Consider the following 24,903-nt stretch of genomic DNA (forward strand, 5'->3'; position numbering starts at 1 on the left):
GTTGTTCCGTCAGTGTGGCATGCGAACTTGTCAAGCAGAAGGTGATATACGTCGTTCGTGGGAGTGAGGTTGGTTCGGACGATAAACTGTTACGGGTGCACGCAGACACCGTTTGAACGAACTTTATTATTTATAGGTCTGCCACATCCCTGTGGTCAGCCGCAACGAGGGGGAGAAGGAAACGGGTACAATACGTACAAGGATTAAATGTGCCCATCCGTGCATATAACTTCATGCTCTGTCATATATGTTTTGGCGCTACTTCCCCGCTAAACATTGACTCAACAAACCTGCCTGGGATTATAAAGTAGTATGCATGATCAGAACTAGCGTGGATTATCGAATGAAATTGTATGCGTTAAGCGCGAGCGTGCACTCGTTGATTCAATGCCAAGCTGAGAGGGGCGGAGCGAAAACTTCGATCTTGTGTGACGAGAACCAGTCAGGCTGAAGATCAAGACGGTCGTCGATCTTTCAACAGCATGCGGAACAATAGGCCCGCCCGGTACATGGTGCTCCATTTTCTGTGCGCATTGCTCACGTTACCATTATGAAACGAGGCACATGGCTCTGCCTTGCGAGATGATACACGATATGAAGAGAAATCTTGTTCAAAGATTAAACGATATGGCACTCTTTCTACGTCCAGCCACAGAAGCGACTGTTGGCCTTACCAAATATCGGGTTGACTGTTAGGCATCTATGTCGTCAACCTTCGTGCCCAGGGAGTATGACTCGCCGTGAGTCTTTAAAGACAGGGGTGTGTCTCTTTTCCGTATTCCACGAAGTCGACTCCATTCTTTGCGTAAGTGGCGACTCGAAGGAATTATGGTCAAGTCCAGGCACACTGCATGCAGTTTTGTTCCGGTCCGGCGGTTTTGACTCGTCGAGCGGAGCTCACATTCCAGCGCGAGGTGGTCCTCTGACGGTGCGATGAGTTTGGCGCGTCTGAGTGACCGCTTTTTGTGACAATAGGCATACGAAAGAAGCCAGTAGGGACGGAAATGCATTTCTCCACATGCGTGATTGTAATTCCACCGAACATCTGCAGCCTTTTCGGGTAGCAACACCATTTGCATGCCTCTACCATGACCGCATCCGACCGTCTAATCTGCGTGTAGGAGTGACCGTGTTGTAGCGCGGATGTGGTATTGACAAATAACGCCGTTTTTGAGTCAAGGATCTCCTGTCGTTTTGTTTAAATCCACAGTAGCGATTCAGACTTAGATTTATGAGTCAGCCCAAGATGTTCAGTCGTGTGGTCACCGTTCTGTTGGCTGTACACAAGTGGCTGGTTGTGGCATACGTGGGGCTGGTGTGCCTCTCTGTCAGGGATGGCATCCCGTGGGTTTTCTGCAAACAAACGTAGCGTATACCTCTTCAGAATTTTTTGTGTAATTTATCCCTTTCAGATGCCCGCAGCGCTGATCCTGCACTTAAGTTTCGCGACAAGGAACAGCGCATAACAATGTAGTTTCCCCCACCCTGCTACCTTGGCTGTTGCTCGCTTCCAGATTCCCGTCGGTCTGCGTTGAATGTCTCTGCTTCCTGACCCAGTTCTTGTGTTTGCAAGTTTCTACACCCAAACGGTGAAGTAGATGGCGTATCACTTGGGCTTTGGATGGACTGTGGGGCGCCTTTCGTTTGCGTATTCATGCCGCATCTGTAGGCCCGCTATAAACCAGCAGAATGTCCGACCACCTGCAGCTGTAGTCATGGAGCACATGAGACAGTGGACTGTGTAGAAACGAAGTTTGTGGCTCTTGTCTGCGTCATGTGCTCTCTTCTCTGCCGTCTAGTCTGTCTTGTTTTCTTCCTGTGCTTGAAAGAGCTGATTAACAAGAGCCGTCCAATTTGCAGTGTGACTGCGGCGTCAGAATGGCGACTGGCGGGTGGTACACTCCTCACCGAGCCTGCACTCTCTGCATACCCATGTCTCGCCCATCCAATACCCCCACGCAATGGGTGTTTCCCCTTACGGGCCACCATGTGTGTGTTGAACTCACACTTCGGCGAGACGAAGAACTTTCCTCCCAACTGTGACAAATATCGGTGGGCGAGCTTGACTGGAAGTGCGGCTTCAGCACACCTGTCACCGACCGAGACACAGGGAAGGAACAAGCCAAGATACGAAGTTCGTAAGACCCGTCTTGGCTTTTGCTCGCCGCCATTTGTGCCCTGTGACAAATCGCGCATGCAGTGCGTGGACCCGATTAGCCCGATTAGCAATTCGATTTGCTCGACAGCCTGTGGAAAGGCTGGTGCCATCGGTACTGCTCGCCGAAGCGTCTTCGAGGAACTGAGAAAAGGCAAGTCATTTTCAAGTGCCTGGTGCTTTACGGCCAAGGAACGGCCTGGGGCTCTGCCGACGCCTGCTTCAATCTCCAAGTCTAACAACAAAAGCATCGCGGGTTGGGCACACAGGCTGCCGCACAATGGAGGGAAACTCCGTCCGACAACTCAAACTCTCTGGGCGTTCAATGCTGGAAACATCGAGGTGTACAAACAACAAAGTGGCGCAGCTGGTGGCCTTGTTGGCGTTGTGAAGCCCAAAGGTCTCACGTCTATGGATGTCTGTCGGAGAGTCTCTGAGCTTCTGAAGTCATACAGAGACTCGCGAGACAGGACACTTGTCTCGTCAGGCGTGGACGAAACAGAAGACTTGCTGCCGGATGTACTACACTCGAAGGGTGAAGTTGGAGAAATGCAGACACGGACAGGAAGACGGAAAACTGGAGTTGGACATGGGGGCACACTCGACCCCGCGGCAACAGGTACGGACTTTTGACGAGTTACCAAACTTACTTCGCTTTTCATGACTGTCAGAGATCGTCGTAAGACGATCTTCGGGACACGATGTGCGTGGCTATTCCTTGGGGAGTATGAGACAAGTGAAGGCTCAGTCCACCGTCGGCTTCTCTCCGATTACTGAACACATTTTCCCTTGCCAGCCTTTGCTGGCAAACAGCGGAACAGAGTCAGGCATTTGCATATGTATGGTTGGGATGGCTAGCCTTTTTCGGGTTACTACATCTTGAATGTCTTTGTTTACGGTATCCAAGTTTTGCTTTGCTTTTCGTGCCCATGGTGTTAAGCGCACTAATTTTTTACGTTGAATATCTTCGTTCACGGGGGCGGTGTTCTATTGTGTCATTCATGACCATGTGAATTGCATTTTTGCTCTCTGTTCCTCTGGACGTGATAGCACGAATAGTGAGGTTGTCCCTGCGTCGTATAGGCGTTTTGATCTTGGGCATTGGAGAAGGAACGAAGAGGCTGCGACATTTCTTAACTGGTAAGCGGCTTTTCACGGAAGGAAATACGAGGAGTCGGCGAAAAAATACTGTTAGTGAGAACAAACTCTCTCCGCTCGGAAGTTGGATTTACATCTCGGCACAGGAACCTGCGAAGAGGCGTACCCGGGCCACATCTAGGCAACAGTCGAACACCACGACACGACACAGACTGATTCGGGTGTCCCTTTACTGCACAGACGATCGTCTTCTTCTCGGGGGACAAGCTAAAGTGTCTGGCCTAGAATCAAAAAACGGGATCGTCGACAAGTTATTGTGTGATGCAGCTGCTGTGATTAGGATGTCTCCGGGGATTTAAGAACCATGGTCACTAAAAACTAGGTGGCAGTGAAACCAATGACACGTGCTTTCGAGTTGAGTTTGGCGTAGCGCGTCTTACCACAGTTAAGTTTATGGTAATTCAGGAACCCTGTTCAAGCGCGGGCATGCTCCCGGCATTGTCCGGATGCAGGCTGGAAGCGATACAAGGCCGTTGTCCGGCTGGGCGTGACGACAGATACACTCGATAGTGAGGTGAGCCCCGGCGCGCTCCTTCCTGTCTTCGCTGGCTGTGCTTACCACGGGCAGTACGAACAGAATTGTATACACCAGAGCTACAATGTTCACACGACGCGGTGCTCGCTGGGAGATAAATCCTCGCCTGATTCGCGCGCTACGGAGGTTCCGTGAACTTGCACCCTGCATTGTCTAAGGGCCAGTCGTTTCCGCCTGCGGCAGGCTTTTTGTGCAATTGGACTCGACTTGTGTGAAGAGTTTGCCGCTAGACAATGTGGTTGGTCTGCCTCAGGAGTGAACGCCGTGCGTGATTCTCTAGACGTTTCAAGTTCTCACGCACACACTCGTTCATGGAGCTTTTCTGGTCCCGCTCCTGGTTGGGGCAGCACTGTTCGTTTTCAAATACGAAACGCGGTACTCATCATGTCTTGCATGTCACTGTCTCTGGTAGTTCACTGGTCCACTGCTTAGGAATTCTTTTTTTGAGGGGGCATTTGTGCGCACTTCAGGGTCGTGTCGTTGCCGAAGAGAACTGGCGCCATGTCACCCTTGCCACGTTAAAACGCGTGTTGCCCTCCTTCCTCGGGAAGCAGCTCCAGCAGCCTCCGCTTTTCTCCGGTAAGTCCTCTTTCTGTGCCGTTGTTCTCAGTTTTCAGACGTTCCTGTCTTGAGGGGACGACCCGAGAGTGCACATTCGCCAATGTGGGAGCAATGCGATCAGGACGAGAACTGTGCACAGGCTCTCTAGAGAGCTACACCGGAAAAACTTTGCAGCAGAACGCCTTTCGCCGTTGTGAGTAGGCAGGACTCTACCCTCCGTACACGCGCAATGCCTGCGAAAAAACGCAACCTCACATAGACTCTGTGGGAGGTCCCGAAATGGTTTTTCTTCAGCGAAGCGGGTGAAGGGGGTCCGAATGTACGACATCGCGAGATACATCCAGGAGCAGCAAGATCGCCGGTCTCAAAAATCGTTTCCCCTCGGTGACGCAGTCCATTCGGGAAACAACCACGACGCCTTCGTCAACCACTCAGAAGCGAGGCGTTCGGTTGCTGCTCCTTTCGAAATGCAACAGCAACTCCCCGAGAGACTTCAGAAACCACCGTCGGTTGGAGGCGGAAACTCGGCACTGCACCACGCTGTCACCAAGCATGTGTCTCTCCCGAACCCTTGCGAAATCGAGATCTCAGAACTTGAGCTTGTCGACGAAGAAGAGTTCGAGGTGGGCCTTCCAATCTCACATTTCTTTAGTTCTTTTTTGTTTCAGAGAGGCATCTGCTGACTCGACAGACCACCGGAGTTCAAAGAGTTGCAGACACAGAACGATGCACGCAGCAGAGCCGGTAGGGAACACTTGTTATTTCAGGTCAGCAGGTAATTCGGACCTTCTAGCGGTCCGCTTTAACATCCAGCGTAACGCAATAGGCACACGCAGATGAGACTACTGGCTAAAAACGGTATCTTCACGCGCCTACACTGATAGAATTCGTGATCCAGCAACCTAACTGCAATGGGAACTCCTTTTTGCTTTCCCCCGATCTTGCAGATGCCGCATTTTGCTATCAGCGTCACTTGTTCGAAAGGCACGTACATTCGTCAGCTTGCAGCCGACATCGCCGCCAGGTGCGGAACGGTCGGACACCTGACGGAATTGGTGAGTGTCGGTGGATCACGGGCTGGTGCATTCAAGCGGAACCTGATCACTGGATAGTCGGACAGTTAATCCCATTTTGCAAAGAGGCACCACCAGTTAAATCGTGACAGTATAAGTCAAGGAGTATTATGTTCACAGGCTGAACCGCTACGAAACTCCCTATTACACATTTTAACAAGAACCGAAACACTACTCGCGACACACTAGGGCGCCACACGAAACACAAAACGCGGTCGCCGCATTATACAGAGATTCATCTAAACTTCTAAACTTAGAAGCCACACGGGTTGCTCGTAAGGGGTGGCAGTCATGCGTTTACGGAGGGTATTCAAAGATTGCTTGGTTTTTCTGAATGCATCCGCCCTTTTCGAGTCTCTCTTCTCAAAGAGTATGCGACTTTATCGGTTTCCAGTGTCCCCATCTCCTCTTGCGTGGGTGGCTTTGTTTAGCCCCAGAGAATGCCATGTGCTTAGGAAGCTTAATGAGGTTGCAGTGAGCAGGCGCTTTAGCATGTTGGTGACATAAATACTAAAAACACTCACCGGTTCGGGGAAAAACCATTTTAAACCGCGCGTGCTCTATTTAGTGCATACGTTAAGGTCTCATAGCGCACGCGCAGCGGAAATCAGCACACACTAGATCCTTGGCAAACTAAATTTGAACCACCCTTTGTTTTTTTGCGCCGACTGCAAGGCCGCAGTACTAATTCAGGGCGGTGGGCGTCTAGAAAGTTGCTGTGCTGACACTGATGCGAGGGTTTTCTTTTTGGTTTCTTCAACGCCACGCTGCAGACGCGAACATTCCAAGCGCCTTTCCGGTTGGAGGATTGCGTGAATTTTGAAGACCTAACTGCAGACGGATTGCTTCGTCGCTTGATTCCTGTTCATGTGAGCTCTCTGTTGCTGATAGCTTACACACTTCCTAACTCGTCGAGCGATTTCGATGGTTCGCGATGTACTCACAGTTGCAGGAATTGTGCCCTCTGGGTCGACCCTGCGTGCTCAACACAGAGACTCGACAGTTTGCTTTTCGAAGGTCTTTTTTCACCTCAACCTTTTAGAAGGGGATGCTTGGAGGAAATGCAGTTTGATTTTCTATGTTGTTTTAACAATCGTTTAAGTCTCATATGCCGTTGTAGATGTGTTTCCGGCGACTGGGGTTGTGTGACGCTTTCCAGATTTTCACGCGTCCACTCGGCGAAACGTAAATTCGCGGCATCTCCAAAAGGCAAACCATCTTCCCAGCTTAACTTTCCATCACAGAAACAAAGATAATACATGACTTGAAAAGTGTCATTTGTGCCGTTTTGCGTGGCAGGTGATTGACAGAATTCTTCGTGAGAAGAAGCGACAGTAAGGGGAAAGAATTCTGTGGTTGGGAGACTCTCGAAAAAGCGCCGCAGCAAACCCAAGGCTTCTTAACAACGCGTACAACTATGAGTCAGTACCCAACTGCGTGAGCTGGAGAGTAAAAACTCGCACCGTTGTCTGCGACAATGCAGTTTCTAGGACGCTTCTGCTCCACAAAGATCGAATTGTGTGTTCGTGGAATTTCTGAGTATATTCTGTGTTACTCCTCTGAAGAAGGAACGTCGGGTGCGTTCACTGTGTCGGAACTCAGAGTTTGTACGGAAACCGTTTAGAATTACTCGATAACAGGTATCTTTTCAAAAAAATTTGGCCGTTATGTCGATTCGCGTAGGCCTCATGCGCGAACGACCACGGTGGCGTGCTTCAGTCTGAGTCTCTTTTCGAGACTGCAAATGGGGAATGCCCGACTCTGCCGATGGTATCCGGTGCCTCCCCTGGCCTTTCACACATAACCCAATAGGGCACCGCAGTAGGTTGTTAGAAAACTACGTTCCTTTGGTGACTAGAACGAAAAACATTTCTCCGAGGAAATCGGCAAAACAACCCTGTAAACCACCTTTGCTAATGGCTACAGATTCCACGCCAATATGAATGCCAGTAGGATATCGAAATCCAAAACTTTTAGTTGTTTAAAACACTGCAGTGGGGAGCCTTCCTCGGATATATTAACTACCATGGGGACAGATGAGTTTCTAGGGTGCTGCAGTCATTACAAACCTCATTTCTCCAATACCATATTTGGAACCTCGGCTCCTTGGAGCATACTACGTATCTGATGTAACGTTAGAACTTCGAAATGACGGATGCTTCCGTCATGGACACTGCAGCGCCTAGGACACTGAATATGACTTCAGTTATGTGATACAAACACCCAAGTTCTGTGTGGTGTCTGACAGATGATAGCTGTATTTTTCAAGCTCTGTGCGGCTGCTTCCCCTTGACCTAATGCAACTGCACATCGAAGGGCCTCCTATTAAGCGCACTTTTTAAAGGCCTTGCGACCATACCGAAACCCAACACACGCATCTGTTTGCGCGTACGCAATATGCTTGATATTCCTGTGTGCATCAGCACGCATCTGCCGGAAGGGCTGACGCAGGCACTGTTTCCATCCAGTGCCTCGAGGCGCTTTTCATTTATGCGCCTGAAGAAGACAGCCAAACTTCTCTGGAGGCTCGCCTTTCGACTTTGTGTTGTAGTCTACGCTGTTTACGCGCACAACAGTGAAGAACGGTGCTCCAGCGTTCTGTTCCTCCCTTTTCACATGCGTTGGGAGTCCCCGCCTGCGGTCCCTCTTTCTTCGAAGAAGCTGCTGCCGAAAGTTCTCATGATCGGCATTTTGGGCACCTGAGAGGTCCTTTTCTCTCGAGGTTACTTCGTGTAGTAACCATGTCCCTTCAAATTCGCCCAGAGCGTACGCGCTGTGGAGTCTCCATTTGCACTAAACTTCGCCGAATAGACAGATGAGGACCAGGAATCCGACTCGCTGGATCTCGTTGGACGCACCCGCGCCGGCAAGAACACATTTGACGGAACACAGTCGTGAAGTTGCCGCTTAAAAAGAAGTCTCAGACGCATGAGAAAAGCAAGAAGAACTGCATGCACGTTCCAGAATTTCCTGAGGGAACGGAGAAAAGAATCACTTATTTCTGCGTTGCTGCGGATATCTGTACCCGCCCGTAGCGAGGTAATTCCTCGTACACTACCATTTACCTGTGTCCCTGTTGCAGTCAACAGCCTCTGCTTCACTGAAAGAGTGCCTGGACCTTTACAGGAACAAAGATCCCAGACTTTCGAGGCAGTTCTCAGTTTAATTGCTCTAACAGCAATGTTTCAGCACTGAAAGCCGTTGCTGCGACCGTCTCAGCCTGGTTTCGCCGTTCGCCGCCGTGGGCACTGTCGCGCTCGCTCGCGCTCTTCATTCTTCGCTTCCAGTCTTCAGGCCGATTTGCCCTTTGCTTGAAAGGAAAAACCCAGTCGCGCCTCAAAGCGGACCTCTTCTCTTCTGTGAAGCAGAGGGGGCGCTGAAGCTGCTCCGCCGCCTCGAAATCACAGCCCCTTGAGCAGACGGAAAGGTCGTGTACTTGACTTCACGTCCGTCATGGAAGGCACAGGAGATCTTGAATCCCACAGTTGAGGCTTTCGAGATCTACCCCTGGAGTTCAACTCAGAGCGCACATAGTCCCCATAAGAAAATGTTTCTCTCTTCCCTCTGTCCGCCTCTGCTTTCGACTTGGACCGGGGAAGCCACAGACACTTCTGATCTATCCCAGAAGCCCCCGATGGGGTTACGCTGTTCGCAAACACGAGAAATCGTTGACCAATTCACCAAGACTTTCGTGGTCCACCCCCCCCCCCCCCCGGAGCCCCCACTGGCCTGTGGCCGTCCACGCGACCTTCAACCGTATTTGTTCATCAACTCGGCACGGTACTGTGGATCGAAGAACATGCGGGAGCTGACTTGCGCGACATAGAGAGCAAGATGTCGTGGCGTCTGCCGGAGACGCAGGTCCGCCGCTTTCCCCGCAGCGACAGCAAGAGCGCCGCTTGCTGCTCGGGCGACGAACGCCTCAGCCTCTTCCAACAGCGAGGCCCGTTTTGACTCGGAAAACGCCGGCTTTGTCGTGAAGCATCCACGCGTCCAGACGCACCAGAATGGACACGCGTCTCCGTCACCCTGATCGCCGCAGCTGAAACTGCTCTCAGACAGAGGAGGTTTGGGGTGAGCCTCCTGGGTTTTGCTCTCCTCCCTCGGCGCCACAAGTGGACGCCGGACATCGCTGTCGAGAAACCCCAACTCTGGATTCTGTTGAAAATCTGGACGTCGCTGCGGAGCTCCGCTCTTCGCTGCCTGCTGAAACGCCAGCGAAGGAGCCACGCCAGCCGCGGACTCGTCGGGACCGGAGGTGTCCGAACACCCCAGACCACGGGTGGATGCTTCGCCCGCGGGTTGAGAAGAGCAGACGCCGCCTGGCCCGCCAGTCTCCGGAAAGGTTCTCCCCCGCGAATTCTCCAGATCGCGAGATGGACCCACTGCATCGACTTTGGCTTGCACGTCTGCCAACTGAGAAGGATCCAGCGAGTCTGAGGGACTCGCTGCGCCGGCGACACTCTGCTTCACTCCCCGATCTGGCGAGCATGCTGATGTTGTGAAATCAGGTTTTTCTCCGTCTCTGGGGTTTAGACCTGCACTAGCCGAGGAGGCACTCGACGCTGCTGCGAATGCCAAGTCCTCCTCATAAAGCTGACAGGCAAGGCTAGCGTCTCCCCAGTCTCTCTGCTCTGACAAACACCACGTTCCACCGACCTGTGGCTGTTCAGACTGCGTTTTTGACCTTCTGTCGCGTCTCTCGAGCCTTCCCTCCGGCCCAACTGCATGCGCCTCGTCTTGGCTGAAAAAAAGAGAGGACTCGCCTTCGCGTGGAAGCAAGTGACGCAAGAGAAAACTCGAAACCGACGGATCAGAGGTGTTGGCTTCTCTGCGAGACGACAACGAACTCCACTCTGGAAGAGAAGCGCCTGAAGATGGAAATCCTCTCCCCAACTCTCCTGAGGAAACAGCCCCCCGAAGGTGCAGGGCATCATCTCTCGTCTCCGCGAGGAACTCCGAATATAGGCCGAAAGAGACCAACATTTTTATCGTGGATGGCCTTCGACGACGAGGCAGAGACCGGAGAGATTTGAGCGAATCAGAAAAACACAGAAAAAGGAAAACTTCAAAGTGAAGACACGCCACGGCATACCCGTGCTTACATCTCCCTCGTGACGGACATGCATGGACATGCTTGTACATTTCCATTACACCAGTCCACACTTCGACCGAGAGAGCTTTCAGATTCGCCGTTGGACCCGACTCCGGGAGTTTCAGTCTTTTCGGAGAAGGACGGCGGGCGGCAGGCTTTATAGGCAATTGAGAGAGAGAAAGAAAGGAAAAGAAATCGCGCAAGAGCAGTGAACACGGAGATACCTCAGAGCACAAAACACAGTCCTTGAAGAACTGGCGTCTCCCGTGGGTGGTGTGGTGCAGGAATTAGCAAACTGAGACAGGCAATGTGGCTACAAGTAAAGAAAGGAAGCCGTAGGGAAAACGGTCGGAAAAGACTTTCTGAAAGAAGCCCCAGAATCTCTCAGCTTCGATCGAATTTCAGAAAAAACGCCCTCTCTGCTTGCGCGCCATGGCCTTTCACCACCGTCAAACGTTTCGGACCCCCTCAAAGAGCCCTGTGACTGATCCGTTCGTTTTCTTCTCTGTGGAATGCTGGGGGAAAAGATCTTTCGGCGACAAGAGAACCAGTGGAAAGTCATGCACATCTGGACAAAAGAAGGAGGGCCATCAACTCAAGAAGGACAGGAGACAACACACACACATACTGCCACATAAACCACTGCTCAAACAAGATATATATATATATATATATACATACATACATAAATGTAAATGGATACTTGTATAGGCAATAAAGCTGTTATCCTTGAGGAGAGTCTTGGCAGAGGAGACGAGGAGCCGTGACTCTTTGTGTGATTTGAAAGGTGTGAAAGCCGTTTTTCACGTGAGTGAAAACTGTCTGAAAACAAAGGCGAGACGTCGATGTCCACGTGCGGAGTTGGGTGGACTCCTGGGTTGTGTTGTGTGATCTTTGTGAGACCAGGTGAGCATTTCGGCGGTAGAAAAGAGAAGAAAAGAGACGAAGAAGCGTTTTGCGTCCCTTGCTGCCTCCACATAGAGTTAGAAAAACACAGTTTCTTCCTTCTGTTCACGCCCGCTTGCGCCCAAATCTTCGTGGCGTTCTCTGTCTCGCGTCGCACCCGCCAGTCAGAAACTCTCGGAGAAAAACTCCATTCCACACGAAAAACGTGAAAGAAACATCACAAGTCTGAGTCTTCTCAAGGGACTGGAAAGGAGGGAAGCGCGGCGGAGTTGCAGAGGCGAACAATCCAGAGATGCCACCGAAGGACGCGAGACAGCAAATAGGCTTTTCGCCCCGCGCAGACAGCGACATGCAGAAGCGAGCGCGTGTAGATACACTCGAAAAAAACTGCATGCGTTTCTGTCTTGCGTTCTTCCGGCGTCGCGACCTCATGTGTTTGTGTGTGTGTGTGTGTCTTTCTTTCTCTGTGTCTGCACTTTTCCATCGGATTTTTGCGGCCTCTCAGTCTGACTCGCCTAGTCGCGTGCTGTGCATCCGACCTCTGCACGGAGGGGGAGAGGACTTCTTTTGCGGTCTGAAGGCGCTCTTCTCCGGATGGGAAGTTTCGTTTTTGACTTACCTCTGTCTCCGTCGAGAACAGCGCTTCGCTTCTGCCACAATTTTCTCGCTGGAAACTGCCTTCTGCTCTGTCAAAAGAGGCCTACACACCCCCCACGGTTGCAGAGATATCAAACGCGGCTGTATAGAGAAGCTCTCGTTTGGCGCATTGGCCTCTCCTTTCTCTCTGCTTTGACACGGAGTTTTCTTGTCTTTGACGTGGCTTTTCGCTGCTTTGACACTGGCTGTTGCTCTCCGCACTCCGTCTCGATGCCGGGTGCTTTACCGCGTCTTGACGGGGCCTGCAAAGACCGCGAGGCCTCTTGACTCGGAGATCCTGTCGTTTTGGTGTCTTCTTTCCGTTCTGTCTCTTCTTCTTCGTCTCTCGCTTTCCCTGCTTTTCTTGTCTCTCTCCCCTCGCGTTCACGAGGAACCATGGCTCTCCACACTGCATGCACACCCTCGCCTCTGGGCGGCGCAGCTTCGGCTTCTCGCTCGTCGTCAGAGGCCGCGAATTCCGCGGCTTCTCTCTCCGCCGTATCTCCACGCGGCAGCGACTGGCGGCAAGGCGGCGCGCTGCATGCGCCTTCGGGCTCTGTTCAGACATTTCTTGCATACGAAGTCTCTCGCGAGTGTCGCATGACCAGCAAGGCAGAGAGAACGTCCTCGAGCACCCCGTTCTCCTCCGCTTCCTCTCCCACACACGCAGGGTCTCCGAAGGCGGGAGAGCACTGCTGCGCTGCCGAGAACTGTCGAGGCGTCGAGAGAAGAGATCTCTCCCCATCTTCTTTGCCCACAAGCCGCGGAGAGGTCTCGGCTTCCAGGAGAGAGCTCAACGGCGGAGAAGAAGAGAGCGAGGTCGCGGCGAATGAGGAGGAACTTGCAGAAACTCTCTCGAAGGCGAAGGACATCGTCGCGCGTCTCGCCGCAGCGCGCCTCGGTGTGGAGCCCGACGCGAAACTCCTGGAAGCCGAGGCGGTCGAAGTTGGGTCGACCAATCGGATGGTCCACGTGTGGAGCAGACGCGATCCGAAAAAATCTTGCGCCGTGAAGTTCTTCGGTGAGAACATGCAGTGAAAACGCCTGCGGCGGCGTGCATGCGAAAAATTGAGAGACGTCACCTAAGGAAATTCACGCGGTCGAACGAAGCAGTCCAGTTCGAGAAAAGGCGACTGTCTCGACAAAGCACTTGGCGTCAATTGTACTCAGTACAGGTTTCCACGAAAAGGAGAAAGCGTTCCTGTGCGGAACGGGTTACATGCATATGTTTTATGAGCTTGTACTTACAGGATCACCGTGCCTACATGGAAGCCTATGTATATAAAGTCACCGGTGAACATGCACAGGTGCACCACTCCGTTTATGTACAGACATCCATGTGCACTGGAAGTAGGGATGGAGATGCGTACGGGGTGTCTGCTTTATTTGTAGGGAAGCACACAGGGAAGTACATTTGCAGAGACAAAGAGCTCCGTCTGCTGCGGCTTCTGGGAGCGAATGACGTGGGCAAGGAAATCTTCGCAACTTTCGAGGTAGGGCTGTTACTCTTTTCAAGTCAAAACCTGGAGATCACAGGAGAAACACTCGTGAATAGGACTCCAGTTCTGAGACACATCCCAGTTCTTCAGGACTGCTTTTCGAATCTCTGTCTCTCGGCTGCATGCTTCTCCCCTCTTCTTCCTCAGTAAACGCCTCTCTAGTCCCCTTGTTGATATGCATGAATGTATTCTTTTATGTATAGATGTGTATATGCATGTATATATGCACTCTTCATTTTTGTGTCTCTTCATCTAGCCTTCTTTGTGTGTCTCTGTTCTCTTCTCTCTGCATCTTCTTAGGGTTTAGGGGATCTCTCCATCTGTTTCTCAGCCTGAATGTGTCTCGCTAGTTGCGCGTGTTGCGCGTTCGTCGTTTTGTCTCCATCTGCCGTGCATGCACACGCCGAGACTGCGCACGTCTGTCTTTCTTTTCCGCTCTCCAGGAAGGCGGGGGCGGCTTAATCGAGAGCTGGCTAGCAGGGTCGAGTCTGGAGCCCAGCGACCTTCACAGGGAGGCTGCGAAGATTGCAAGCGAAATGGCGCGCATGCATGCAATCGATGCAAAGCCGCAGTGTCTCTTGGTGTCTCCAACTTCAAGAGACTCTCGCGGCGAACCCGCGATCGGCGAGGCGCTTGCAAGCCCAGAGGCAACCTCCGATCTTTGGAAGCACTTGTTCAAATTCCTCAAACTGTGCGTCTTTAAGTCTCGAAAACCCCCTGAATTCGGGAACACCTACATATATATGTATATATGTCTGTCGACTTTTATCCATGTGGGTACGAGTCGAATTATTCGTGAATTTTCGAGACCATTTCTTCCTATTTTTCACTTCCTGCGTCTTCTCAAGCCTGGACGAAATTCTCGACCTTCATGCGGATATATTCTCTTGAATGTATCCACACAGATGTACGTGTATGTATTTGTACACTCACATAAACACCATACGCATATTGTGTGTATGTAGATAATATTCATATGCAATATCTATCCCCAGTGTGTCTTTTTTTGAGTCCATTCCTTTTTTCTTTCTCTTCTTTCCGTCTCGGCGTGGGAAAGGAGAGTATCTCCGATATTTCGTTTGTTGCGGATGGATTTCCAGAGCGAGAAGATGGCCACTCTCTTTCAGGCAGCGTGGGCACCCTCAAAGTCTCGTCCTCTCTCGCTACCCTGTGTCTTACGGCGTTTTCCTTTTATTTCCACCTCCACGCCGGCTCTGTTTCCTCATTGTGTCCCTCTGTTTTTTCCAGCTGCAAAGAAGAACAAGAGCGCGCGCGGCGCGGCGAGGACTCAGAGGCTTCTTCCGACGGCTGCGAAGAACCTGCGGACAGCCCCAAGCGAACTGTGTTTTCTCGGCGCATTCTTCTGTTTGATTTAAGAACTGTTGAAGAGGTACAGCTGCTGGGAGACGAAGCACGACACACTCTGCGAGAAAAGCGCATTCTGCGCATGACCGGGGAAACAGGAAAACCCAGAAGGGTTCTCCCGCTCCCTTCAGAGTTCAGTATGAAAGAGCAAACTGTCTTTCTGTCACCTTGAGACTTCTGAACGTTCCAAAAAAAACGAGGACCGATTTTCTAACGCAGTGACAGTGGTCGTCAACCTCTTTATGTCAACTTTCGCCCCATCCTCGTCGATCTCTCCTTTTCCCTTGCTCGTTTTCTCTACTATTCTAGTAGGCCTTCATATACATATGTTCAAATATATACTTATATCCAAATATATATATATATATGTATATGTATATCACATATATATACATGTGTATTTGTATGTGTTTGCTTATTATGTATGTGCGCACTTGCGGTTGAGGGTCTCTTGTAGAGACGATGGCTTTTAGGGTGTTTTTCTAGCCGTCTGTGTAGCAGGTTGTCAGGGGCATGCGTGCTGTTTGTGTTCAGCGCCTTCGAGAGCTGCATGCGCTTGCGAGCGAGGTTCAGTCTCCCGTCGTCTTGTGTCACGGCGACCTCCTTTCTGGCAACATCATCAAGACGGACGAAGGTGCGTTCGTTTCCGTTTTACACTTCAGTGCCGCTTTTCGCAGTGCCGCATGGTGTCAACAGCCTCGCGCGGACAAGCTCGTCTTCTTCCACTTTATCTGTGCACTCACGCAGACGGCGTCTCCCTGGTTCGTGTGCTGGATCGACTGCGGGGCGCGTAGTCGAGCTAGGAGCTTTGCGTTCTCGATGTCTCAGTGCCCAGGCTGTGCGTCTGCTCTGGCTCGCGACGTTCGACGCGTTTCGTGGCTTCTCTCCTTCGCTTCGCAGGAGAGGTGCGGTTCATCGACTTTGACTACTCGGGATTTATGGAGCGCGGCTTCGACATCGCGAACCACTTCGCGGAGTACTCAGGTGAGGGCGTCGAGCGCTCGCGTCGGGTGTACGTGCGCACGTCGCGGTTCGGGTGTCTGGACAGGTGCCTCGGGGGGTCCTTCGAGGCTTCCGAGCTTCTTCACGCGCGCCTTGTGCGGCTGCGTTTCCTGCTGCGCTCTGCAGGGGTCGAGTGCGACTTCAGCAGGTGCCCCTCGGAGGAGGAGCGGGACGCTTTTTTGCGAACGTATCTGCGCGCTCTCCGCCGGCAGCGAGAGCGAAAGGCGAAGGCTGCAGCAGCCGAGACACAGGCCTCTGCCCAGCCTGCCCAGGAAGAAGATCTCGAGGCAGAAGTCGCAGCTCTCCGACGCGAAATCAATGTCTTCTTTCCTCTCAGCAACATTCTATGGGGTACGACAAAAACGAGGTCATGCAGAGAACTTCAAAAAAAGGTGTCTGTACACTCGCATAAAGCTGTGTTGGTGTTCACACCACGTAGAGAGCTCTACAGGTGTATCTACACAAACAGATAACGTTTTGCGTTTAACCGGGGTGTGGGAGCATGGATCTGCTTGACGAGTCACATGGCTTCTGTATCCAGGTCTGCATAACGGTGGTACTCGAGGGGAAAATGAATGCATATCTGAGACTTCTGTGCACTGTCTCTCCGTGCCAAGCTGTGACAACCAGCATCCCTCATATACATATACATGTATATATATATATATATAGACAGATATGGATTTGTGCACTCTCATGCAAGCATTAATGTTTGTATAAATCGAAAGTCTTTTCAGACACCGTATGTGTCTTTGTTTCTGCCACACACGAAAGCACTGCGTCACGGCTGCGTGTGTATCTCTTGCGGTTGTAAGTCAAACTAGTTTAGCTGTTTCTGCGTTCAGCTGAGTGTCCCGCATACCACCCGCTTACGCATGCCTTTTGCCTTCTGTCTTCGCCGCAGGTTTATGGGCTCTCATCCAGGCTGTCCATGTGAAGCCCCGAGAGATGAATTACTGGAGGTAGGCTTGTTTTTTGGAAGAAGAGGAAATCTGCACGGACCTGTCAGTGGAAAGTGAAGAGCAATGAAACGTAGATGATCGCCATAACGTGAGAGGTTCAACAGTACTTTGCTGTCTCACTCTTCCTGCGGCCCCTACAAAAACAGCGCCCTACATTCTCGACAGCACACAACAGGCCCTCATGGAGACAGTGAATGCAATCGTGTCTGTAAATACGCATGTGTGTATATTTTGGATTCATTTAGAACATGTCACGCTTCTGCATGAATACACAGAAGTATCTATATCTGTGTATGTATGTATATAGTTCGATTTACTCAGAACGTGAGATCTCTCTACTATTCGTGTACAGAGTTCAGGTGTGAATCGAGTATTTTTGAGGACTTTGAAAGTTGTGTGGAGGGTCTCTGCGTAGAGATATTGGATGTAGTCGGGTGTCTCTCCTCCTCGATCGACGTTTCGATTTCTGAACTTGGTCTCTGTTCGCTTTTCTCCTCACAACTCCCTCGAAGGTCTGTAGATTCATTGTCGCGAGAGGGACTTTTTCATCAGTTCTTCATTACGTGCAGAGTTTTGAGTGCACGCGAGACCTTTGGACCTTTGCTCGACTTGTGCAGATTCGCCTTCGATCGACTGGCGGCGGCCGTCGTTCCACCAGTCCCGCATTTGTCGTTCTGAAAGGTAGATCGAAACTCATATTGAGAAGCGTCTTCTCTCACCCCCATGCAGGCAACAACCGGGGCTCGGGGAAAGCGCCACTAGGATCTAGAAAGTCGGCAAAGTGGAGACTCACTGGTCCCGAGTCTATATTTGAAACGCCGGCGCAGCGTAGGGACGAGGAGGGAAAACACGCGGGCGAAGAGAAAGATGAAGAGAAACAAGAGAAAGAAGGATCGGGACGTTTTTGTTTTTTTGAAAGTAATTTGAAATTGCTGCGCAGCCAGCAGCTGCGGCCCTTCTCAAGGCGCGGGGCAGCCCACGACCCAACGTCCCCTCTCTAGCGAGAACAAGTTTTTCCTGGAAAAGGTGATCTGTTTTCCAGAGAGAAAACGACATTCATCTCCGAAAGAACTGCATTTGCGGCAGACAGAACGATTCTTTCTGCGGAAGACACCCTTTTTCTAGAGCGAGAAACAGGTCGAGAGGCTTGGCAGGTCGACGCTGCAGCCCGGAAAGGAGGAGCGCTACCTGTTGAAGAGTCTGGTTGTCTGCATTCCCCCACCGTTGCTCCCGGTAGTGACGAGCAACGAACGGCAATGAACTGGACCTGGAGACGACTTTTTTGTGCCGCAAGAAAGAAAGATTTGCCCTTGTGAGATGTGTCTCCTACGCTCTGTATCACATGTGGCGGTCGCGCACCCGCCAGGCTTTTGAAGTCTCTCTGGCCGTCTGAAGAAGGCGAAAGGCCGAGAGAGTTTCTCCGTCGAAGAAGGACCCGACGGAGTTAGGTTTTCAGAGACTCACGAAAGGCAATGTGAGGACAGTGAAGCCTCTTCCAAGTGAAGGACGCAAAGTCAAGCTTGCTCTGAGGTGCCTGTGTAGAGTTTCTGATATTTCCAGGTCGACCGGACGGGAAGAAGAAACGTGTGTTTCGAGGGAAGAGACAAAAACGTGCTCTGTTCTCTTCTTTCGGAAGCACTTGTGGGGAAAGAGTCCAGAGAAGGCGTGTACATCGAAAGTGATGCAGGCATGCATGCGCCCCCCGCGCTCAGGGCGGCCGTCGCCCTCGCATTTGTTCCGTGAGGGAGTTTGAGGGTTTAGAATTTTCCGGTTTTCAGTTCGAGGCCTCTTTCTGTGTTGAAGCGCAGAGATTCTCTTGGCGCTCTTCTCCAGCATTGTGTGCTCGCGCCCTCTTGGAGGGCGGTACATCACCTCCACACATCCTCTGGCATAGATCCTGTTTCGACCGCCGTCTCTCCGCGAGAGAGCTGTGACTCAACGCAGGGACGCTCGTGCGTCTGATGAACAACGGGTGCGTGTCTCAGTAGGCTTTTCGTTTCTGGGCAGTGAGGCGCGGCTGTGAAGCCACGAACCTCTTCAAGTGGCAGCGCGCGGAGAGGCGCGTTCATGGAGACAACTGCGTGAGCAGGCGGTCGACGCGCTTTTGACTCGACGCTTTCTGGTCAGAATCTCTTGTCTAGCTCACTTGCACCCGGAAGTGAGCTCGCGAGAACCGCAGGACGCTTTCGCACGAGAAACGAACTGAAAAACCTTTAGTTCGGCAGCAACGTCGCTGCCCTCAAGGCATCCGCGAACTTCACGTTGCCAACCCAGAGACGCATGCGCAAGAAGCAGATTTACAAATGTCTCGCTGCACAGATGTTATAGCAGAGATATGGATCTACGCGGAGAGAGGAGAAGAGGCTTGTTCGGAAAGAGCACAGACCCGCCTGCAGAGACAGAGAAACAGGAAAGTCCGTGTCGACAGATCTAGCTGCCGACTCCTCTACAAATTACACACACACAAATATTTACACACGGAGACACACGTCTACATCATTATGCATGCGTGGACATATACAATTTTCCACATTAATTCTTGCAAAAGTGCACGAGTCTGCATCTATGGAGATCCGCATTCAGATCTGCAGACGTATATGTGTGTGTACATGCGGCCGCTTGCAGAGGGCTTTCTGTGTTTCTTCTCGTTTCAGAAGAAACTTGCTCGTCCGCTGAGTCCCCGAAAAAGTGCGCGAGAGCTCGGTCCTCTCGACCGCTACACCCGAGCTTAAAAGCTTTTCACATCAACGCTCTCCTTCTTCACTTTCCCGTTTGAATTTTCAAGGCTGAATCTCCCGATCGCCACCAGTCCCCGAGCGTCTCTCCACTTCCTCAAATGCTACGTCGCTGCTAAACCAGGGGACAGCTTGTCGCAAGCGCCTCCCGCGTTGTCCTTCCCTCTCTGCTCTTTCCTCTTCCCTTGCTTTCCTCGCCGCTCGAGAGTCTGTGTTTTCCTTCATCCCTGGTCTTTTCTTATCGTCCTCTTCTCCCTCTACACTTCTGCGTGCTTGCATGCATCTCTCGACTGAAAAAGGCTCTGTGTCCTCTGCCGTCTCGTCGGTGAGGCTGCTCAACTTCGACACCAAGCGGCACCGAAACACACGCATGCCGCTCTCCATCTGTTCTTCCAGAAAATGTCTCCAAAGCATCTTCTCGTTCTTCTTCTCTTCCTTCTCCGTATCTGCCTTCTGTGTTTCTTCTCTTCCCTTCTCCGGCTCCCGTCCGTCTGCGGGTTCTGCCGTCAGGGCGACGAAGGCAGAGCCGCTTCCGGTCATCCCCGCAGCCAGGAGGAGGACCCCCAGCTCCTCCTCACTTCTCGGTTCTGGCGAAAGCCGGAGAGACTCGGTGCCGTTCACTTCGCGAAGTGAGTTCGAGAAGCGCATTCGAGGAGGCGACGTCTCTGCCCCCTCCTCTCGAGAACCACGAAGCGCTTGAGGCCACTCCGAAGGCTCTCTCGAGCCTCCGTGCACGCGCAGAGATCCCCAGGGGCTCGCCCTGCTTTGGAACGCCTCCAGCTGCTCTCGAAGGCGAGAGAGAGAAGGCAGGAGTGTCTCTGCAGGCGCCTGGAGGTCGTTCTCAAACAGTGAGGGAATGAAGGACGGAAGCAGCGAATCGAGCGTGTTCTCGGGAGCATCGGAGAAGGTGCGAGACCGAGAAGCCGACTGCGCGAGATGAGCTTGCAACGCAGCGGAGAAAGCCACCGCAGGCGAGGACGGGGCGTCCGAGGTATTCGCCAGGGTCCGAAACGCGTCATACACTGCTTTCGTCCCTAGTCCTTCCCGCGGCTTAAAAATATACACACAGAGCGACCTCTCTTCTCCCTCCTTCTCTCCCCTATCTTTCCCTGCGTTCAACAAAGACTGTCCTTGGCGCACTCTCATGCCTTCCTCCTCATTCTCTTCCTCCGGCTCCCCGTGCTGCTGATTCTCTTTCTCGCCATTATATCGTGTGTCTCTCTTCTCTCGTGTTTCTTTCTCTTGGTTGTTCTTCTGGGCGCCGAGGCGGAGCGCGAGACGGAACTGACGTGAAATCTCGGAGCTGCAGTCGCGAACGATCTCGCCGCGCCCTGTACATAGAGCGGCGCCGCGGGAGAGAAGAAAGAACGGAACGTCGCTGCCGAGTTCTGCACCGATCTCCGCGAGCCAAGTCAAGAGCCTTTGAGTCTCCTTCGATTGAAAATCCTCCTCTGCAGCATCCTCTTTCACCTCCTTTTCCGACCCTCGTTCTGCATCCTCTTTTATTTTCTCGTTTGTCTCCACCTCTAAGCGCCTCCAGTCTCTGCCAAGGGTCTCTGGGAGAGTCCTCGGTGTGCCTGCACCTCTCTGAAGCCCCACTCGCTCCCTCAGACATCTCTCTTGAGCGCGACTGAGAGTCGCCTCGCCCTTCTGGTCATCCTCGCTCTCGGCCTCGCTGGAGAGGCGTCTCCTTTTGTCTCGCCGGTTTCCGGGAGGCTCGCCTCGCCACGCAGGCCCCGCTGACGCCTCCTCGGTCTCCAAGAGTTCGCGCCCTGCCGCTTCTTCGGCTGCCGCACTGGGCTCTCCTGTCGGAGGCGACTCCCATGCTTTTGCGTGTGTGTTTTCCGTGGAAACAAGCTCGAAGAAGCCAGCAGGTGGCGCAAGCGCGCATGCAGCCAGCAGTGCCGTCGCGGCGTTCGAAGAAGCCCCGCCAAGACCAGCCTCAGTCGGGATGCTCTTGTGCAGAAACGCGACAAAGCGAGGCGAATCACGGTCTGCCCCAGACGCACAGTTTCTCTGTCCCTCCTGTCCGTCTTTCTCTCTGCGTTGTGTGATGTCTTTTCTCTCGAGATCCTGGATCCTGCGGCGATACAGGCTGAAGGCTCTGAGAACCAAATTTTTCTCTGCCGAGCACGGGAGAGGCGAGGAAGAGAAAAGAATGTCGCCTTCCTTGGATTCGCAGCAGTACGGAAAAGAGAGAGTTGAGAGGGCTGGGAATACAGAGGCGGGGAACGGGTTCAGAATCTCAAAGTTCACTTGTGAGAGACACCCCACATCGTTTTCTCTCTCGTCCTCCCCCTCCACGTTTCTCTTGTTTCCTCCAGATCCGTTCTCGCCAACGTTTGTGTGCTCTCCGAGGTCTTTGTTCTCTCCTCGTTCGCCGTTGTTCTCTCCTGAGAGTGTGTGCGTTCCCTGTTCTCTGTCTCGGAGTGTTCTGTCTTCGTCGCTCGTTTCTTTTCTCTCTCGACGTCTAGGCGGTCGCGCGTTTGCCTGGAGTCCCGGAGGCAGCAGCCCAACCGCCAGATAGTCGGACAGCGAGACGAAGTGGAAGAGCGAGAGAAGAGGGTGGAATGCGTCGCCGGTTGCGCGAGGAAAGACTTTCAGAAAGAGATTGATTTTTGCGGGAGAACGCAAACAAATGAACGACGGGGCGACTGGTCTAGCGCACTCGGCGGGCGCGCGTGGAGAGGGCTGCGAAGACGCAGACGCAGGCGCTTCATCAGTCGAGTTTTCAGCGGGAAGACTCGTGAGACCAGCCTGGCTCGTCTCCTCTGTGACTCTGGCAGATGGAGCTTGCGCCTTCGGAGTTGTCTTTCTTGTCGGTGTGCCTGGTCGAGAGAAGCAAGAAAAAACACGAGACCAAGACTTGTCGCGTCTAAAGCGAGGGAAGCGGCAGAGCACGCTCGATGGCTGGCTTGGCCGCGGAAGTCCCAGACGCGGGGCTGGCGTCTCGGGTGTCTTCTCTACACCTGCACTGGGCAGCGGAGGCGGGCAAGAGCCGGACACAGAGGGAAGCGGACGGGAAGATGGAGACAGATGTGAGAGAGGAGACAGCAAGCCACACCCAAATGGGTTTTCCTCCGTAAAGAGGTCAGGACGTGAGGTAGAAGAACAGCGCTGTGCTCTGTCTCGGGCAGAAGGGATGTAAGCTAGCTCTGGAGTCGAGTGAAAAGGAGGCAAAAGACGAAGAGACAAAGAGCCCGGGGACCAGGGAGACGTGGAAGAAAAATCAGGAAGAATGGCATGTCGCTGGAGTTTAACTACGTTAGATGGCGGAGACGAGGAGACGTCGCGTAGCTTCTGGATACGTAGAGCGGACAGATGAAGAGGCCGCGACGGGGCAGAAGAATGCGAATTCAAAAGAGAAGTCGCTGTCTGCAAAGGCTTATCCTGCAGAAAAATCCACTTTCTTCTGACGTCGTCGGGGCGACAGAGCATACCAGGAGCTGACAGAAGTGTTGCGGAGGACAGCCGGGACAGGCCTCGACTGCAGCGAGGGGCAGCGGTGATGGAAGCCGCGGGAGTGAGAAGAAGCGAAAGAAGAAGTAGACAGGGAAAGAAGAAGGAAACCCGATTGGAGGCAGTCAAGAGTGCTTCTCCCTTCCTCTCAAGTGTATTGAAGGAAGCGAAAACGCGAAAGAGCATGGAAACGAACGCACTGGGCGAAGGACCGAGAAGAGCCAGCCTCATCATGCCTCCCGAGGAAGCTCTGTCGAGGTGGAGGTGTGGAAGAAAAGAGGCAGAAGAGGGTCTCAATGAAAAGAAAATGGAAGACAAAATACATGGAAAGACGAGGGGAGAACGGGAAAGAACTAACAATGACAAAAGCCAACGCGAAAACAGACTCTCCGGGGAACCGCGGCGTCTCCGCAGATGCACATTCGATGCATGCGCGACAGGACGTCGAGTGAATGCATGAACGGTGAGGAAAACGGGAATTGGACCGTGAAAAGAATCGTTTGCTTGCTAAGAAAGCAAGTGGAAATGGTAAGCTTTCTTCAGATTCCCACAAAGTTCATACTGAACAAAACCACAGATAGCGAATCGCTTTTCCTCCCTGCTTCTACTCGACTGCGGTGACTCGGGGGTTGCATGCGCTTGCTCGCGACGAGACGTGGAAGACACGGAGGGCTGAAGTGCGTTTTTCAAGACAACGAAAAGCATTGGACTTCGGCTTCCCGCCACAGTTTATCGGTTTTTGCTGTCGCGTCTAGAGTGAAACTGGTGTGTAGAAATCTCAGGGCCGTAGGATGTTGAAATCTAACAGTTTCAGCTGTCTTCAGCAGTCCAGGAGGGTGTGGCAGAGCAGCCATAGAGAACTTGGGTGTTGGTACCTCAAAATAACTGAAGCCGTAACAATGTCCTGAGTACCACATACTATCAGCAATCACAAAAAGCCTGGCTGCAAGTGTTTCGTAAATAGGATCCTATTCAGTATCTTTGACACATCAACGGAAATTGACGGCGAGGAACCGTCTCATGGAGAGACAGACATCCGCCGCTGTGGGTGTACAGACACCCCAGCGAAATCCGAGTGTGGCAAAGTTCGGGACCGGCGTCTGTGCCATTTTCAGACTTTCGCTCGCACGCCATGTGGATATTTACAGAGTGGAAAAACTGCGGGGTGGTGGGCCTGTACATTTGCTTAGATGAACCGCGGTACTCGATTGTGTTGTATTTCAGTGAAACTGTTGGCCGAAGAGCCAGCCACTGCGTGCATTACTCGTTGTAGACAGATCGGACTGAAGTCGTACGACGCATCGAGACAATGAGAGCAAAGAATGTTAGTAAGCATATATAAGCGTGAAGAGCTTGAGCGAGACCCGTTATACACTTCGCTAAGAACTCTGCACGACGCTGGATCTCTGAATCTCGTACTGGTACCGTGACCCATATTGTACTGTGTCTCTCGACTCCCGACACCGTGGACATCAACACGAACTCAAAAAATGGAAACAAGTAAAAATAGTCGTCGAGAAAGACAGGTTGCCTCAAGATTCGGTGAAAATAGAGCGACTTACTGCTCAAACAGTTGGGTTCACTCGAGGTAGCCGTGTGGTGACGGTGTAGACGCAAACGACAACTTGTGCAACCGCAAAGAGAGAAGAGACCCATGACTTCAAGTGCAGCGTGTGGAGTTTAAACAGCCACATCTTGTTACGAGTTGAACCAGGATTCTGAAGATCGGTGTCCACCGGATCAAGGTTCTGTTGTGGTAATC

General features: G+C 52.3%; 4 protein-coding genes across 4 annotated transcripts; 2 read left to right on the forward strand and 2 right to left on the reverse strand.

Annotated features, from left to right (window-relative positions):
• Nucleotides 1–914: 914 nt before the first annotated feature.
• TGME49_306520 (tRNA pseudouridine synthase B, putative) lies at nt 915–7,147 on the forward strand. Its single transcript, XM_018782489.1, has 8 exons — nt 915–2,774; nt 3,239–3,295; nt 3,766–3,827; nt 4,319–4,427; nt 4,704–5,032; nt 5,357–5,464; nt 6,256–6,351; nt 6,782–7,147. Exons 1-8 carry the CDS (start codon nt 1,775–1,777, stop codon nt 6,818–6,820), a joined length of 1,800 nt encoding a protein of 599 aa, XP_018636179.1. The 5' UTR covers nt 915–1,774; the 3' UTR covers nt 6,821–7,147.
• A 1,068-nt stretch (nt 7,148–8,215) lies between these two features.
• TGME49_306530 (hypothetical protein) lies at nt 8,216–11,730 on the reverse strand. Its single transcript, XM_002370374.2, has one exon. The coding sequence runs from the start codon at nt 10,631–10,633 to the stop codon at nt 9,233–9,235; it is 1,401 nt and encodes a 466-aa protein (XP_002370415.1). The 5' UTR covers nt 10,634–11,730; the 3' UTR covers nt 8,216–9,232.
• A 226-nt stretch (nt 11,731–11,956) lies between these two features.
• TGME49_306540 (phosphotransferase enzyme family protein) lies at nt 11,957–19,061 on the forward strand. Its single transcript, XM_002370375.2, has 9 exons — nt 11,957–13,140; nt 13,512–13,612; nt 14,062–14,309; nt 14,867–15,008; nt 15,518–15,617; nt 15,884–15,967; nt 16,112–16,336; nt 16,890–16,947; nt 17,565–19,061. The coding sequence occupies exons 1-9, from the start codon at nt 12,516–12,518 to the stop codon at nt 17,623–17,625; spliced, it is 1,644 nt and encodes a 547-aa protein (XP_002370416.1). The 5' UTR covers nt 11,957–12,515; the 3' UTR covers nt 17,626–19,061.
• Nucleotides 17,982–23,635, reverse strand: TGME49_306550 (hypothetical protein). Its single transcript, XM_002370376.2, has one exon. The coding sequence runs from the start codon at nt 23,373–23,375 to the stop codon at nt 19,728–19,730; it is 3,648 nt and encodes a 1,215-aa protein (XP_002370417.1). The 5' UTR covers nt 23,376–23,635; the 3' UTR covers nt 17,982–19,727.
• Nucleotides 23,636–24,903: the final 1,268 nt, after the last annotated feature.

The sequence above is a fragment of the Toxoplasma gondii genome, chromosome IX (assembly GCF_000006565.2).
Source record: "Toxoplasma gondii ME49 chromosome IX, whole genome shotgun sequence".
Classification (NCBI taxonomy): domain Eukaryota; phylum Apicomplexa; class Conoidasida; order Eucoccidiorida; family Sarcocystidae; genus Toxoplasma; species Toxoplasma gondii.